The following is a 16378-nucleotide window of genomic DNA, read 5'->3' as shown; positions in this document are numbered from 1 at the left end:
CAGGGTGCTGGTCAGGGGAAGTGTCCTTCAGTTATTTGGCATCTCAAGGCAGTGCCCACCTCCCAGAGTCGGCGTAGGCTTTCGTTCAGGCATGCTGGTTCCGGCAGCCTGTGGCCCGTGCCCCTGTGCTGTTCCTCTGGACTCTGGGGACCCTCATGCAAATAAGCCTGGGGAGCCCAGAGGGTGCACGGGCCAGGCCTCCCCCAGCCTCTGTCACATCCTCTTGCTCCCTTATCTGGGAACTCTCCTGCCCTCTCCTTGCCTGTCTCTTTGCAGGTTAATGCCCGCTCACCCTGTAGCTTCATAATTCTGTCACAAGGCCCAGGACACCTTCCCTCTTCCTCACAACTGGGTGAAGGGCCCTTCTATGTGCTGTTGCTGCATCTTGGTTTCCCCTGTTCTAGAAGGGACCCCCTGCAGGGTGGTCAGCGATAGGCTTGGGCGGAATGGCTTAAAAGGCTCTCCCGAGTCTTCTGTATGACTCCACCTGACTCTGAAAGCCTGAGAAGACAGGGCTGTGCAATGGTTATATCTCCAATGTCTTGCCCAGTGCCTGGCACAGAGATTTGCAATAAAAACTTCTGTAAGAATAAATGAATTGTGCATGTCTGAGCCTTACAGTACATTGGGACTGGGGATTCCACCTCTGATACCTTTCATACCTTCCGCAGCCTGAGGTTAAGGCCTCTGCCTGGAGTATCTTCTGGATAAGAGTTAACTGGGTGGCCACGTGATTCAGAGACTCTTTTGGCCTGCTGGGGGTGCAGGAGGGGAAGCACTGCTGGGAGGGGCCAGAATCTCTCCTGTCCTTCCCACACAGGAGCAAGGGTAGGACTGCCAGATCAAATGCAGGACACCTAGTTGCATTTGAGGAATAATCTTTAGTATATTGCATGTCATATTTGGGACATACTCATGCTAAAAATAACACGATCAGATTTGAATTTAACTGGGAGTCTTGTGTTTTTTTCCTCTTCTTTCTGAATCTGGTAACCCTAGCAAGGGGAGAAGTGACGAACCAGGCGCTAGGTGGATCTGAGGTCTGGTCTCCAGGTCCCTGTCTACAAAATGCATTCTGCTCCCTGCTTCTTAAATGCTTTTGGTCAGAGACCAGGGGTGCACCCAAAGCATGGTTTCTCAGAGCCATCGCTAGCACACCGAATCCAGGAGAGCTCCTACCTCTCAAACCCCTGCCCCAGTGACCATTCTGGATGGTCATGGAAAGCCTTCTGAGCAGGCGATGTTGGAGTGAGGCTTGAAGGAATGAGCCCGGGAAAGAACATTCCAAGGAGAGGTGGGAGTGAACTTGGTGTGTCTGAAGAGCAGAAAGGCTAATGTTGGGGACCAGAAAGTGATACCCCAAAGTGCAGGCTGCAGAAGGAGCATCAGACTCAGCTTGCCTCTGACCTTCTCCTGCCCTCCTGTCTCTCAGTCCCATTGTCCCCTGAGGTGAGCCGTAGAAATTAGAATCCCTCTTCCCCAAGGGGGGTCATAGATATACTGTAATCCCCTTCCCTCCCAGCCCCCTTTCTGACCACAGACAAATTCTCTGATCTAACCTGTCCGATTAAGTCATAAGCCTGGCCCAACTCCCTCTCCTTCAAGCCCAAATATACAGACCAAACCATGGGAAATGGCTCCGTTCCACCTACGATTCACAAGCATTTGTTGTCTGCTGTTTGTCTATTAGCACGCTAAGGGAGCTGTTTCTTACTTTAAACTATTAACTTCCTCTAACTGGAAAGATGGCCTAACAAAATTTTTCTTCTTGGAGGGTTTAAACTTGGTCACTCAGAGCGGTGGGCCCAGCTGTGTTTGCCCGGTGTAGCGGACATCCTTTGTATCTTGCCATGAGCTTGAAAGTGTGCTCTCTAGGTAACGGGGTGATGGGTCCCCAGAGCCTGTGCCGGCTACTGCCTGCAGGAAGGCCACAGTTTATGTGGCTGCAGGTACTTAGTGCTCCCTGACTCCTCTGCCTCCCAGAACCTTGGTGCTCGGAGGGCGGGTAGGGCAGGGGCGTCACTTAGCTGAGGCTGGTTTGTGCCTGTAGGGGGCGGGGCAATCCCATTTCTCTCCTACCCCTAGGCCCTTGGCAAGTCTGGCCAGGCATCCGACAGGAAAGAACCCTTTGTTCTGAGTTTGTAGGAAGTCTGAGCTGGACGTGTTATCTACTCACAGCATTTCCTGGATAGGGGGCCTGGGCCAGGCTGGCATAGGGGCTGGCTTCCAGCCTTGGCTTTGGCACCCTCTTCTCTTAGCTCTTGAGGCAGGGGAGGCTGGATGGCAAGGTCTAGGCCTTCATGAGAGGCTGGTGAGAACTGGTTTTTATCCTTGGCTGGTCTGCCTCTTGTGTGTGTGTGTGTGTGTGTGTGTAAATCTCACGCAGAGCCTCCTGGCTTGATAAAAAGGGGGCAAAATCCATCAACAGTGTGTGTGTGTGTGTGTGTGTGTGTGTGTGTGTGTGTGTAAATCTCACGCAGAGCCTCCTGGCTTGATAAAAAGGGGGCAAAATCCATCAACAGTGGGTGTGTGTGTGTGTGTGTGTGTGTGTGTAAATCTCACGCAGAGCCTCCTGGCTTGATAAAAAGGGGGCAAAATCCATCAACAGTGTGTGTGTGTGTGTGTGTGTGTGTGTGTGTGTGTAAATCTCAAGCAGAGCCTCCTGGCTTGATAAAAAGGGGTAGGGGAGGTATGGTATGGGGAAAAGGTTAGTCTCAGCCTTCCCAGTACAGTGACATCTCCCCTCATGGGGGCTGGGGGACGAGCGTGTCCCCAGGGCTCCCGGAGCCGCAGCCTGGGCTAAGGCCCAGGCCACGCCTGACACCTAGTGGCCTCCCGAGGAAGGGGCGGGGCGGAGGGCAGAAAGGGAGGTCGCGGAGCGAGGAAACCGGGCAAGGGAAGGGCTCTCTGCTCCGGGGAGCCCCTCCACTCTGGGCCTGGGGGCCCGTCCCTTCCAACCCAGCCCGGGCGAACCCCGCAGCCCACCCCCCCAGCTTCGCCCGCGGTCACCGAGGGCTCCCCGCCCGTCGCCCGGGGTCGCAGACCCGCACGCGCTCCTGATCGTGCGGGCCCCGGGAGGCAGATCGCGAGGCCCGGATTCGGAAGGTTACCCGAACTCGGGTCCGGAGGCCGGTCGCGGTGGCCACGGTTCGCCCCTCAGCGCCCTGCGCGGCAGCCTCTGCACCGGGGCGACCAGGCGTGGGCCCCGGATCTGGCGGGGCCCTGCCCCGAGCCCGGCGGGGCCGTGGGGGGCCTGGCGCGTGCGGGGAGGCGGGAGGGCCGCGCCCTGCCCCCCGCGTGCGAGGCGCGTCGCGGGCACTTCCGGGCCCGGTGACCCTCGCCGCGTCGCCGCCCCGCGGCCAACCCGCCGCCGCCGCCCGGTCGCCATGGCGACGCCGTCGCGTCGCGGCGGGCGCGGCCCGCGGAACCGGCAGAGCGGCCGGGGCGCGGCGCGGGGACGCTCGCAGGCGGGTCGGCGGCGCAGGGCGGCGGGACCAGGTAGGCGGCGCGGGCGCGGGGGAGCGGGGCGGGCGCCAGGGGTGCGCCGGGAGCCGGGCGACGGCGGGCCCGGGGGACGTCCGTCCTCCCAGGCCGAGGGGCCGCTGAGCACGGCCGGGAGGCTGCAGAGCTCGGCCCGCTCCCTCCCGAGCGCGCAGCCTTCCTGGCCGTCTCGGTCTGCGCGCCGAGTCCTGCAGAAGTTGGAAAGGAGCCTGCGGGGGGCCCCGAGCTTAGCTCTGCGGGCCTTCGGCCGTGTTCTAGAACCAGGAAGGGTGGAAGGGGATCAACCGACGTTCGCCACGTCTGTTCTCTGGAAACCTGAAGCCTGGGCCTCCGCCCCTTTCCCCGTAGCAGGGTGTTGGGTGGAAACGCCCACCCGGTAGATCCCTTCGCTTTCGTCCTCCGACACCCCCAGCTTCTTCGTGTCGGGGTAGGCGCTTCTAGACTGGGAAAGGCTGACTCCCGAGTCGGCCTTGGTCGTGAACGGCGGGTCCCGCGGGGCGGAGCTGCGCAGAGGGAGGCGTTTGCGCTGCCTGGACACCTGGGCGGTGGCAGGGCCCCCTCCCCCCACCTGCTCTGCACCAAGAGCAGAGGATCCCTGTACACTCCGGGTCCGGGACATGTCTTCCGACGCTGGCCAGCCCTCCCCAGTCTTCCTCCCTTCTGGTTGCCCGCTTCTCTCATTCATCCCATTTTGGCAGTCTAACAGGATTTTCTAAGACTCATTAAAGAAAGTTCCATCTTAGGTCGCCTGGACTCGGTTCCTTCTTTCATAGCAAATGAAAAAAACACAGAGCGTTGCCACCTCCTCTTTCTCCCGTGAAATTGGATCGAGGCAGGAAAGTGCAGGGTGCTACAACCCCACCCCCTTGCAGGAGGAGCCTGCTGGAGCCAGCCTGCTTGTGCCACTGCTTCCCTGCTGGCGTCACTTTCGTCACTTTCGCTTGACAGGCACAGCTTGGGCTTCCGATAACACCGGGTGCTTCGGCAGCATTAGAGGGCGTTGGTGGTCAAGCATGAGAAATTAACCACCTGCAAAAGCGAGGCTTCACTGGGAAGAAGCAGCGTACTGTCTAATCCATTCATACATGAATCTTGGGAACATAAAATATCACAGATGTCACAGATTAAAGCAGACCGTCTTGCATTCTTCGCAGCTCCGAGAGCTTCTGCTCGGTGTGGGGAGCTGATGGAGGGCAGAAAGGGAGTGGATTTATTAGAGGGGGTGGTGCTGCTGGCTGCTATCTGGCTTTCTGTGGCCCCAAACCTCGTGTGTCAAAGCTGCTGATGTGTGACTTCCTAAGGTGCTATTAGGAACAGACTTTGTTAGATTGCTATTTGACTGATGCCTATTGTGCAAGGCTCTTGTACATATTTATCCCACTTAATCCTTCTACAGTCCCGTAGGGTAGACCTCAGTCTCCCCCACCTTACCGATTAGGAAGTAGGCTCAGAGAGGGGACTTGGCTTGCCCAGGAGCACACAGTCATAAACAGTGGATCTGGCTTTGAAACCACATCTGCCGTCGGGCCAGGCCTGCATTGTGACTTTCACAGCCTTCATGAGCCCCTTCCTCCATTAAAAAATACAGTAGAAATTATATTTTATAACTGTGTTGTTATAAAAACAAATATAATCCATACTGGATTAAAAATTAAAACATTTTCTTCGACCCTAAAAGTTTTTTTTTTTTTTTTTCTTTTTCTGATTTTAACAGAAATGAGAACATTTTTGTATTTAGGTATTGGGAGTCCTGGCACTGAGTCCTCTGGACTTGATGGAGAAACGAGCCCGGTGTCTGGCTCAGCTCTGCTTTCTTCCTGGGGCCTACCTGGGTGCGGGGTGGTAAGAAATGCCCTGCCTAACAGCTTGGCCCTCACATTACCTTCTCTTTTATCACATTCTAGGACATTCTAGGAAAATGGAGCCATTTTCCTTCTCTCCCATCACAATCTTTTCTAACTCAATGAGAACCCTGCCGCTGATAGAGAGGGCTGCGGCCAAGCCAGGCCACCCGCTTGCAGGCCTCCCCTGCTCTGCCCTCCACCCCCAGGCTGTACAACATGTGCAGTGTCTGGTCCCCATTAATGACATTAGGCCTGGTCGCCTTTTAATAAAACAGTGGGGCTGCAGTGGGAGAGTGATGCTTAGCTCGGGTTAAGCCCTGCGGGTAGCTGCTGTCCCTTTTTGATGACATTAAGTGGAGTCTGACTGCAGGTGGTACGTGGGGACAGGGCGGTGGTGCTGGCGACTGTCACAGCCCAAGGCAAGGAACCAAAAGCTGACAGAGATCTGTCACCCCCATGCTGTGCTCTCACACAGGAAGGAGAGTGGCTGTGTAAGGGCCATATGAGGCCCCTCTGGTTGCAAGACTCTGGTCTGCCGAGCAGAGGAAGGATTCGGGGTGGAGAGAGGCCGCTTCTGGGCCTGTGGCTGCTGCCCCCTGTTCTGCTCTGGGAACCCAGATGGCCCAAGGATAGCTGGTGTGCTGGGGGCCACCCAGTTAGGAAGAAAGGGTGAGAAGCGTTCTCGCTGTCTGGACTGGGAAAAAGGGGCCACGATTCAAAGGCACTTGTTTGCTAGGGAGTGAATCTCAACCCATTTCAATGTTTGCAACTGCAGCCCTTTGGTGGGTAGGTCAGATCCTGTGCAGAGCCCCTGGAATGTCTATCTCTGTGTTCCTCGTGTAGGCCACAGCCCCTCCTTGCACACAGATGGCTTATCCATTACATTGAACTGGGTAGCAGTGGGGGGGGGGGGGTGTCACATCACTAAACTTCTTTTACAAAGTACAGAACCACGCGCTACTCTGTCTTTTTTTAAATCTGGATTTTTCACACTTTGAACTTACTGACTGAGGTCACCTGCAGGGAGGCCGCAGGCCTGCCTGAGGTAGGATGGTCTTGCTTGGTGTGAGTGACCAGTTTTCCTGTCATTCCTCCACACTTAGACTTTGCAGTGTCACCTTCAAATCTGATGGGGGCCTCCATAGTTCCAAAGGTCCTTCTTTACCTCTGGCTTCCTCCCGGGTGCCTGGTTGCCCTTGTTCCCTGGGCTGTATGGACCAAGAGAGCTGCCTTTGGAGCACATTGAAATGATCTTGCAGCCGTCCGCCCTCCTGTAACCACTTCTGCTTACCCATCCCTTCGCGCGCTGCTGCCTTCCCTCCTAGGGGAGCCCACAGGGCGTGCTCCAGAGATTGGTGCCATGGTGGCCCCGAGAGGGGAGGAGGATACAGGAGGACAGGGCTGGGAGCGGGGAGACCACCTTAGAGCCCTGTGTCCAAGCAACTTCCTCAACAAGTGGCTTCAGTAGTTGGAAAGCGCAGCTGCACTGCCATAGCTACTGGGTGTTAGAAAGTGCGAGGCCACAATTCCAACAGGCAGCCGGCCACTCGGCAGGGATCGAGAGGAGTGTGCTGCTTAAATATATCAGCCTAGGGCACCCCTTCAGTGTGTGTCCTGGCACGGGCACTGGAGGCCTGGTTTGACTCCTGCCTGGAATTCTTACCACTTTTTAGTTTAAATCGACATCTGTGCCGCAACATGTCCGCAAGCCTCTTGAGGGCAGGGACCATGCTTCTCTGTATAGCCCCAGCAGCTAGCAGTGTGCTGGCATATAGCAGGTGCTCAATAAACCACTGAGTTAAGCAGCTATTTGCCAGTGGTAATTTTGGGCATGTCATTTATCCTCTTTGAGCCCCAATTTCTTCATCCGTCTAATTAGAGTAATATTCCTCAGAGTGTCATGGCGAGGACTAAGGGACAGTGCGAGACATGCCTGGGGCTGAGCAGGGGCTCACCAGCTTGTAGCACACATCTCAGCCACCGTGGTGGGTGTGAAGAGCATTAGGGTTGTGGCTTCCCAGAGAATCTGGGACGTGGATTTTCAGCATAGGACGTTAAAGCCACACGTGTAGTTGCCGGGCTATGGAGAGAACGTCACCCTAATTTCTGCCTGTCTCACGAGGAGACTGGCTGGGAAGGAAGAAGCAGGCTGTGATGGGAGCGACGGTTCCTTGCTCCCCTGACCTCCTGGATCTGTCCTTTGTACTCTGTGTGGCATTAAGAAGCTGTGGCAGGTTGACCGGTGCTGGCGGGGATGTGCCTTCTGTTCTTCCTAATTTGGAGCTAATCAGATTCTGATTGCGCTCTGGGCTCTCTGGGGATGAGCCTGATAAAGGAGGCAGCGACCTGGAGGGAGGACACAGGACGAGTGACTGGAGGAGGACAGCATTTCTGCCTTCAAAACATTTTCCTGTTAGGGTCGGGGCAAAGTCGTAGGTACCTGAGGGTTCTCGAAGAAGAGCAGACGCTTTCCCTGCCTTCAAGCAGCGCACAGGGCCCTGGAGCAGAGCAGCGCCGTGAGGTTAGCATAAGGCAGGGCCAAAAAGGGTAAGGACACTCCAGGCGTGCCTCAGGGACAAAGAGGAGGGGGCCGGTGCTGGGCACTGGGGACAAAGTGGTGTGCGACTCACCCCCTGCAGGGCGGGGAGGACTCGAGGGGTGGAGGGGGCCCTGGGGGCTGTGATGGACGTGGAGGGGCCTTGGGAGTCTCCTCTGCGTGAGCCTGGGAAGCTCCATGGGGGCTATACGTGGACACTGAGTTAGGATCACGTTGTAGAGTTGGCATTTCACCGGCAGGCGGTGGGCAGCCATTTGTGCATGGGGACAACATGACTTAGGGAGCTGGGTGTGTCCCTGGCTCATCAGGCCGATGGAAGAGGGAGAAGCTACAGGCCCTGGGTGTGGGTGTGGCAGTGAAGACGGCCGGGAAGGAAGTGGTGACAAGAGCCCCCAGGATGGGCATCCTGCCTGTGGAGGTGGGGGGTGCACGTGCTTGGTGCAGAAGGGTGGCCCCAGCAACTGACAGGGAGGTCACAGAGTACGTGGGTACCATGGGAGAGGCGCTGGCTTTGGATGGCCTGAGTTTGAGGTGTCCGTGGGATGTCTGGGTAGAGATGTGTAGTGGACGTGTAGAAATGGGGTTTGAATTTGGGGGAGGACAGAACCGGTGCTAGATTTTGTCACAGGTGGGGACAGAAGCAAGAGTTCCAGCAATAGGGGTTCATTGTTCAGGGCTTCCGGAGAGCAGTGTTCCCACTCACCATGGGAGGGTGGAGCTGTGTTTCTGGAAGATGATTTGACAATGTATCAGAAACTACCAAAGAAGCTAGCCCTTGACTCAGGATTGCATTTAGACAAGTGTGCGGAGGTGACCGCACGGTGTTGATTAGCGAGGGACTGGTAGCTAGCTTCGTGCACCGGGGGCGAGGGGACGGGTCAGAGGACGGAGCAGTTGCACAGTCACAGGCGTGAAGTTACTCAATGGTAAGGTAGGTTCATTGACATGAAAAGGTATGCGTGATACGTCATTAAGTTAAAAAAGGTTAGAAAATGGTATAGTCCTGTTTCTATAAGAAGAATGTACATATATTTCTAGAAAGCAAAGTATGTAAAAATATAAATTAAATGTTGATGACTTGTAATTTTTTCTTTTTCGCTTAGCCATGTTTTACTGCAGAGTGTGAGTTATTAACACTTCCCCTTTATAATGGTAGAGTTGCCAACAGATGACAGGTGTGGTGGAGAGAACGGGTCAGTGGAGATGGAGCCCGATGGCAGGAGGTGACTGAGACCCAGTCCTGAGCCCCACAGGGTGGGAAGCGTGTGCCAGGTGTTAGAGGAGCCACCGGGCGGCATCTGTCTGCCAATGCTTGGTGCTTCCAGCTGTTGCCCCCCCTGCTGACACCCACGGCTGCCAGGGGAGGCCGGACAGTGGCGGCGAGACGGCTGTGGCCCCATCTAGGGAGGGGCAGTCGGCCAGTGCTCTGACATCTGCCTGTGGTGGCAGTGGTGGTGCTGAGCCGTGGCTGCGCCTTTCTGTGGTGCACAGATGCCGCCAGCACCCGAGGCGAAGGGAGAGGAGGCCAAGGTCACGCTTGTTTGCTCTCCCGCCTCCTCTCCCAGCCCGGCTGCCCCCGGGCTGGGCATGGGCTCAGGAGAACCAGCAGGTGCAGGTGGAAGCTGGCGCCGAGGCCACCCCAACCACAGGGCCAGGCCGTGCAAACACTGGGGCACTCGCCGTGGGTGTCCAGAGCAAGGCTCTCTCAAACCTCCTTATGTAGTAATGTACGGTGGTCCCCCTCACCTGCAGGGACGTGTTCCCAGACCCCCAGTGGATGGATAGCACTGCACCCTGTCTATACTATGTTTTTTCCTACATATATGTACCTATGAGAACATTTAATGCATACATTAGGAACAGTCAGAGATTAACAACAAGCACTAATAATAAAGTACAACAGTTACAATAATACACCGTGAGGAGGGATGTGGAGGTGGCCTCCCTCAGGGCCGGGGCTCGCTGGAACTGCGGAGGCTGAGCTGCGATGCGGGCGCTGCAGCCGCTGGCTCCCCAGGCAGGATGACTGCGTGTGAACACGGGCGTGGGGGGCCATGGTCAGCGCTGCATCCTCCTGGGCGGGCCTCATTTCTGGGAAACCTCACCTGAGGGAGGACTATGGGTCCCACCTGCCCTAGGATTGGAGGGGAAAGGGGCAGGAAGGGAGAGAGACTGCTTGGCTGTCCTGTCCCCGTGTCCTGGCAGGCGCAACAGGGTCAGGGCACCTTTGTTCCACGAGCACATGGAGGCCGGCTCTCTGGGGCTGTGGGGTGGGAAGCTTCCTCCTCAGCTCCAGCTTGGAGCTCAAAAGCCGGGACGGTGGAAGGAGGCTCCCATTTTTTCAGCCCAGATGTACCTTATGATCCATCTGGAGAAAAGAAGTGACCACCTCCGTCCCCACAAGGAATTTGCTCACTTCTCTGTAATTTACCAGTAACCCTCACCTGAGAAAACCCACGGCCTCAGGAAACCGAGAATGGAGCACAGGTTTTGGCCTCTCGTGCTCCACCAGGGCTTGGAGTGGCCTTTCTTGCCCCCTCACTGCACATAGACCATCCCCAGGTCAGGTCTGTCTCATGGGAAGGCTGGGCCCTCCCGCTGAGCTGCTCCTGAGCTGCTCCTGGGACCTGCCCCAGGACCATGGCGGGAAGGGGCTTAGAGATGGACAAGTGACCGAGTGCTGCCTTGGCACAGGGCTGGGGGGAGGCGGCAGGGGTGGATGTTGGGGGGCTGGGGAATGCATTAGCTGGAGGTGTGGGCTGCTCCTCTGAGGTCTGCCATCTTTCCTGCAGCAGCCACCTCAGCATGGAGAGCGGCGCCAGCTTGGTGTCCACCACTGGGGCGCTGCCTTGCTACGTGGCCTTCTCCCAGCTGCTGGGCCTGACCGTGGTGACCATGACTGGCGCTTGGCTCGGTCTGTACCGAGGCGGCATTGCTTGGGAAGGCGTCCTGCAGTTTAACGTGCATCCCCTGTGCATGGTCATTGGCTTGATCTTCCTGCAGGGAGATGGTGAGTCCTGGGGGGCTGGCTCCCCAGAGCGGTTCCTCTGGGCCTGGGCTTGTCCCCGAGGGAGGTGGTTTGCAGGGATCCTATCATCCCTGAGGTCTCTTCCAGTTAAGACACATCTAGGATTCTAGAAAAGACAGAGAAAGAAGCTGGCTTAGAGCCTGGGGAGACGGAATCCAAGTTGGGCCCTGAAGTTGGTGGGCGGCGACTCCTCTTGAACTTGTCCCAGCACTTTTTCCTCAGGCCTCAGCAAGGAGCACCCAAGGGGCATGTGCTTTGCATAGCCCAGTGCCAGGGGCTGGGCTGTGAGCTAGGCCGTCTTCAGGGGTGGTTTGAAATTGGGAAAAAAGCGTATGTGAGCACGGGTGTGTTGTTGTACTTGGACTTGGCAGAGCTAGAGCTCCCCTTGCTGGGGTAGGAGCAAGGTGGTGCATGGCCTCCCTGCAGCTTCAGGCCAGGGAACAAGGAAGCTGGATCCTACATCTGGTTGACCTGCTCTTCCCAGAGGCGGTCCCGGTGACAGCCACTCCCTTGCAGCAGAATACTAAGAGGCATTCCTCACACGACCTGGCCCTGCAGCTGTGGCCCTATGTGGGGCATTAGGTTGGGATCACAAGGTTCTGCCTTGGGAACCAGAAGCCTCCTTGCTAAAAGTAGGGACTATGTGACTAGGCTTCAACACTGGACTATCTGAGGAGCAGCATAGCTAAAAGGTGAATTCAGAAGCTGGCTGTCACTTCAGGGTGACTGCATGATGGGCCCACAACAGCCTGGAATTCACAGGACACCTGACAAGAAGCTGGGATGGTGGGTGGTGTGTCTACTGGTCCCAGCAGTGACTTTATTTAGGGACCGTGGGCAGAGTCCCCTGGCTCTGCTGCCTTTGTGGTGGCAGGAATTGCGGCACAGCTTCCCGTCCTGGCCTCTTTGGGTGTGCAGGGGGTGGGGGGGTGGTTGGGCAGGGCTGGGGGGATGTGAAGGCACCCACAGCCCTCGGGTGCCCTCTGTGAGGGCCAGGAGCCACCCATGGGCCCCAGGGCGCCTTGCTTTTTTCTTCCAGTTCCTGTAGCTGGGGGACTGTGACAAGCCCTCAACTCAGATCACTTCTCCAGCCAAGGCGTGCCTCCTGGCTGCTCGTGGCAGGGTGGCCTCGAGCACAAGTTAATGCCCTGACATTCCCTTTCTCACTTCCCGTAAGCGCTGCTGGTTTACCGGGTCTTCAGGAAGGAAGCCAAACGCACCACCAAGGTCCTGCACGGGCTGCTGCACGTCTTTGCGTTCGTCATAGCCCTGGTGGGTGAGTTCCTGGCACTGCCTGTCCTCTCCACAACCTGCTGCTTCAGGCTTGGGAAGTAGCTGCTTGACACTCCGCGTTCCCTGCCCCCTCTCCAAACATCCCAGGCAGAGACACTGGGTGCTGGCAGCCATCAAGCTGGGACCGAAGCCCAGAAGTCCCGGGTAGCTGGTTTCCCTTGTGTCATCTCACCCCCCTCCCTTTTCCACGTCCAACCCTGTCCTTACATGACTGCTGTCACTGTCCAGGCTTGGTGGCGGTGTTCGACTACCACAAGAAGGAGGGCTATGCTGACCTGTACAGCCTGCACAGCTGGTTTGGGATCCTTGTCTTCGTCCTTTACTTTGTGCAGGTGAGTCCTTCCAGCACCCCAGCTCCCGGGGCCCCGGGCAAGGCATGGCGGAGGTGGGGAAGTAGGGCTAAGCGGGTACGACAGAGGAGCCCACTCTCCAGGGTGTGAGCCCACAGATGGCTGGGCGCTGCCTTCTGATGCGGAAGTGGGGCAAACCCAGGGTGTGACAGGCAGGAGTGCCGGGACCCCAGGCGCCCCGCCAGTGACGTGCACGTGTTGTTTGGCCGCATGCCGGCCATCTGTGTATGAGTACGGTGGGCTGAGCCGAGGCATCGGCGCGGGGCCCGGGACCCTCTTGCCGTCAGCGCTTCCACTGTCCAGCACTGTGCTTAGGAGGGAGGAAGCCGGGCGGCGTGCAAGGGGTCGGCGGTCCTCGCATGGCGCAGCCTGCCTCGGAGGTCCCCCCGGCTGCTCGGGGACGGCCGGCGCGGTCCCCAGAACCGCCTCTGCTTTTCTGCTAGTGGCTTATGGGCTTCAGCTTCTTCCTGTTCCCTGGAGCTTCGTTTTCTCTGCGGAGCCGCTACCGCCCACAGCACATCTTCTTCGGCGCCACGATCTTCCTCCTCTCTGTGGGCACAGCCCTGCTGGGCCTGAAGGAGGCGCTGCTGTTTGAACTTGGGTGAGTGTCCCAGGACATGAGCAGGCCGACCACGAGCGCCTGCAGAGAGTGATGAGCCCTGCCCCCTGCGGCCCTGGACATTTGCTTTCCGAGCTGGCTTTTTGTGGACTTTGACGAGCAGTGGTTTTTCTGTCTGGGCAGTGGCTGGAGGGGCTGGTATTGGAATACCCGTGGCATCTTTCAGGTCTAGGATACGAATGGCACTTGACCTCACTGTGACTCTTGCATCCTCCCCCTGCAGGGCCAAGTATAGCACGTTCGTGCCTGAGGGTGTGCTGGCCAACCTGCTGGGCTTGCTGCTGGCCTGCTTCGGCGCCACCGTGCTCTACATCCTGACCCGTGCCGACTGGAAGCGGCCTGCCCAGGCCGAGGAGCAGGCCCTCTCCATGGACTTCAAGACACTGACGGAGGGAGACAGCCCCAGCTCCCAGTGACAGCCTTCCTCGTCCTGTGAGGAGGGGCCTAGCAGCCCCTAGGTCCTGTAGGGGTCTTCAGAGGTGTCTGTTTGCCCACCACCTGCTGAGGCTGTCTACAGGACTGGTGGCTCCCATGGGACGGGCTGGGGAGTGTGGCTGCAGCTGTGTCTGTTTTAGCACTGACTTCTGGGCTTAGGGCTTGTCCTCTGCTTTCCCTTCCTCGCTGCTGCTGTAGACGAGTCCGGTTTGTCCTGCGCAGGCCCTGTGCCCCTGTTACCCCCTCACATGCAGAAGGCTTTGGTCAGGGATTTGGGTGGTCAACCCTGGTCACAGAAGCACAGATCCCTGTAAGAGTTGGAGAGCGGCTCCTCCCTCAAGGCAGCAGACGTCTAGGGTGAGGCCAGGGGAAAGTGTGGGGCCTCAGGGACAGGCCTGGAAAAGCCAAGACTGCTGCTTTTTGTAACCCTGAGTTCACACCAGGAGTCCCTCTAGCCTGGATAACACGTGGTACAAATGGGCCCAACCTTTGGCAGTGGAGCCAGTGATATTACATGTAAAGTATGTTGCTGTTCAGAGCAAGGTTCCCCAGGAGAGGGGAGGGACTTGCCCCTGGGAAGCACCAGAGATGTGGCTTAGGCCCAGCTACAGTCTTGGGCCTTCCTTTTCTTTAACCTTTTAGCTCCAGAATGGCTTTGCCAGGAGAGAGGATGGAAACACATGACTTCAGACAAACTTCCCCATGGCAGATGAGGGGCCGATGAGGGCAGCCTGAACAGCAGGCAGGAGGTGGCCTTCTCCAGAGGATGCTGTGGCTTGGGCGGGGGAGGCTGGTGTCCTACAGCCCCCCGCTGCAGAGACTCCCTCCCAGCAGTGGCCTGGCCGCAGCCAGCAAGCTCCTGCTTACCCCCACCCCCCGCTCTTCTCGCCCCGGTTTCCACCGACAAGCTGGTTCCTGCACTGCTCTGACGGGGACCTGCGAGCACTTTTTGTTTTTAAATGAAAAGCTGTTGCCTCCTTTTGATGGAGCCCCACAAGGGCTGCTTGCTGGCTGAGCTCCTCCTACTTGAGCTGCCTGCTTCTGTTGTGAAAGATAAGCCTCCTCCTTTCTTACCTGGTGCCCATCTTTGCAGGAAGAAGTCAGGACTGAGTCAGAATTAGATTAATCCTCTGTGGTGTCTGGACATCACTCTAACCCCATAAAGTGTGTTGTGTTTTTCGCTGAGTCACTATTTGGCTTCAGTCTAGAAAAAATGTGATTAGAGCATTGATCTTGTGCTTCTTGGATTTGGCAAATCCTCTGTTTTCCTTGTTTTCTGGGCTTTGAGGAGCAGGACACAGTTTGAGGCAGACACAGTTTATTTAAGTGAAGAAATTAATAAAATTTTCAAACCTGACTACTGTTCTTTTAATGGTTGCCCTTTTCACACCTAACTACTGCCTTAAAGAAACAGGCTAGTCTCCTCCAGTGCTGGGATATCTAATAATTGGCTTCTGCTCTGGGTCCTGCCTCAGGGGCGTCACTTCTTGGAGCAGGTGGTCCAGCCCCCTCCCCTGGCAGGGCCGCCCAGACTCCTCTGAGCCCCTTTCCCTGCCTCCTCTCAGCTTGCGTGGAAGATGGTGTTAGCTTCCAGCTTAGATCGTATTGTCTGTGAGGGCAGGGGCTCTATCAATTCTTTAATCACCTGGCACACACTTGTACGGTTAAATGTTTACATGTGGGAAAACTCCACCTTAGACAAACTGGGGAAGTACACTTGTGTATCTCCCTTGCCAGAATCCTACACTGAGAAACCGAGCCTTAGATTTGCAATGGAAGTTTGTTATCTAGTCTGTTTGCTAAAGTATATGTTGGATGACGAAGGAGCCAAAAAGGCCCCCAAAGCAGATCTGTTGCGATTTGTTTGTTTTGCCTGTGGCCAACCTTCTGTGACGCACAATGTGCTGTTGGTGCAACAGATGATTCAATAAATGTCTACAGCAGACCTCTCGCCTGCTGTCTTCATTTACTGTGGCAATAAAAGGAGCAAGAGCCTTTAGTGGTCAGACACATGAGTTGGTTCTACTAAGGCAGAGAGAAAGTAAGTATCCCAGGCTGGGCGCAGAAGGTAAAGTGATGAATGAGATTTATCACAGCACAGGGGCTGCAATGGCCGGTTGTTGTCCAGTCCCTGGACCCAGGGGAGGAGGCTCTTCCGCTTGGTTAAACCCTTCTCTCAATGCAGAGGGAATAGTCTGGAGGGTGGAGCTGCAAGAGCCTGATAAGGGCCTTGGCAAGAAAGGTCTCCCAGTACTCAACTGACCTTTTTCCTTTTTCAATGTCTTTTTGATCCTCAAGAAGAGGAGCAAAGCTTCTATAACAAGCTGAGATTCCACTTTAGGTCAATGTACGTGGCTCAGGCAGGAGCCGTGTTTATGGTACATTTGGGCGGGATCTCACTGTGCTTCACACAGTGTGCCTTCACTTAAAGTGGCTTAAAACTCACTGGGGAGCTCCTATTTAAAGGATCCTATAGCAAATTCTCTCCTAAGGAAACATGAATACTTGCTTCCTAGCATTTGCAGTATTGTAGCTGGTTTCAAACACCTTGGAGTCAGAACTGAGAGGTCTTTCCTTAGTGCGTCTGTAGAGTCTCTCTCCTGAATCAAGATTTCTCTGTGGACCTTCATTTGTTTAAAAGCATTCAAAGCACATGTCACACGCTGATTTCTCAGTCAAGAGCAGGGCTGGCTACAAGTTTGAGGGCAGAGGGATCTTGACCCTGTTAACGTGCCATCTCACTCCCGGCCT

The 16378-nt window shown here is 56.4% G+C and overlaps 1 protein-coding gene across 1 annotated transcript; it reads left to right on the top strand.

Moving 5' to 3' along the window:
• Positions 1–10707: 10707 nt before the first annotated feature.
• LOC134364865 (transmembrane ascorbate-dependent reductase CYB561) lies at positions 10708–15461 on the top strand. Its single transcript, XM_063081039.1, has 5 exons — positions 10708–10912; positions 12108–12206; positions 12452–12555; positions 13017–13174; positions 13416–15461. The coding sequence occupies exons 1-5, from the start codon at positions 10708–10710 to the stop codon at positions 13606–13608; spliced, it is 759 nt and encodes a 252-aa protein (XP_062937109.1). The 3' UTR covers positions 13609–15461.
• The last annotated feature ends 917 nt before the right edge of the window (positions 15462–16378 follow it).

Source organism: Cynocephalus volans, chromosome 16 (assembly GCF_027409185.1).
Source record: "Cynocephalus volans isolate mCynVol1 chromosome 16, mCynVol1.pri, whole genome shotgun sequence".
Classification (NCBI taxonomy): Eukaryota; Metazoa; Chordata; class Mammalia; order Dermoptera; family Cynocephalidae; genus Cynocephalus; species Cynocephalus volans.
The sequence above is the reverse complement of the archived record's forward strand: the minus strand, read 5'-3'. Positions and strand labels throughout refer to the sequence as shown.

Bases quoted from the DNA above. Each gene is read 5' to 3' on its own strand.
- LOC134364865 (XM_063081039.1), top strand. From the start codon at position 10,708: ATGGAGAGCGGCGCCAGCTTGGTGTCCACCACTGGGGCGCTGCCTTGC. The intron at 10,913-12,107 runs GTGAGTCCTGGG...ACTTCCCGTAAG, and splicing joins GATCTTCCTGCAGGGAGATG to CGCTGCTGGTTTACCGGGTC. The intron at 12,556-13,016 runs GTGAGTCCTTCC...CTTTTCTGCTAG, and splicing joins TCGTCCTTTACTTTGTGCAG to TGGCTTATGGGCTTCAGCTT.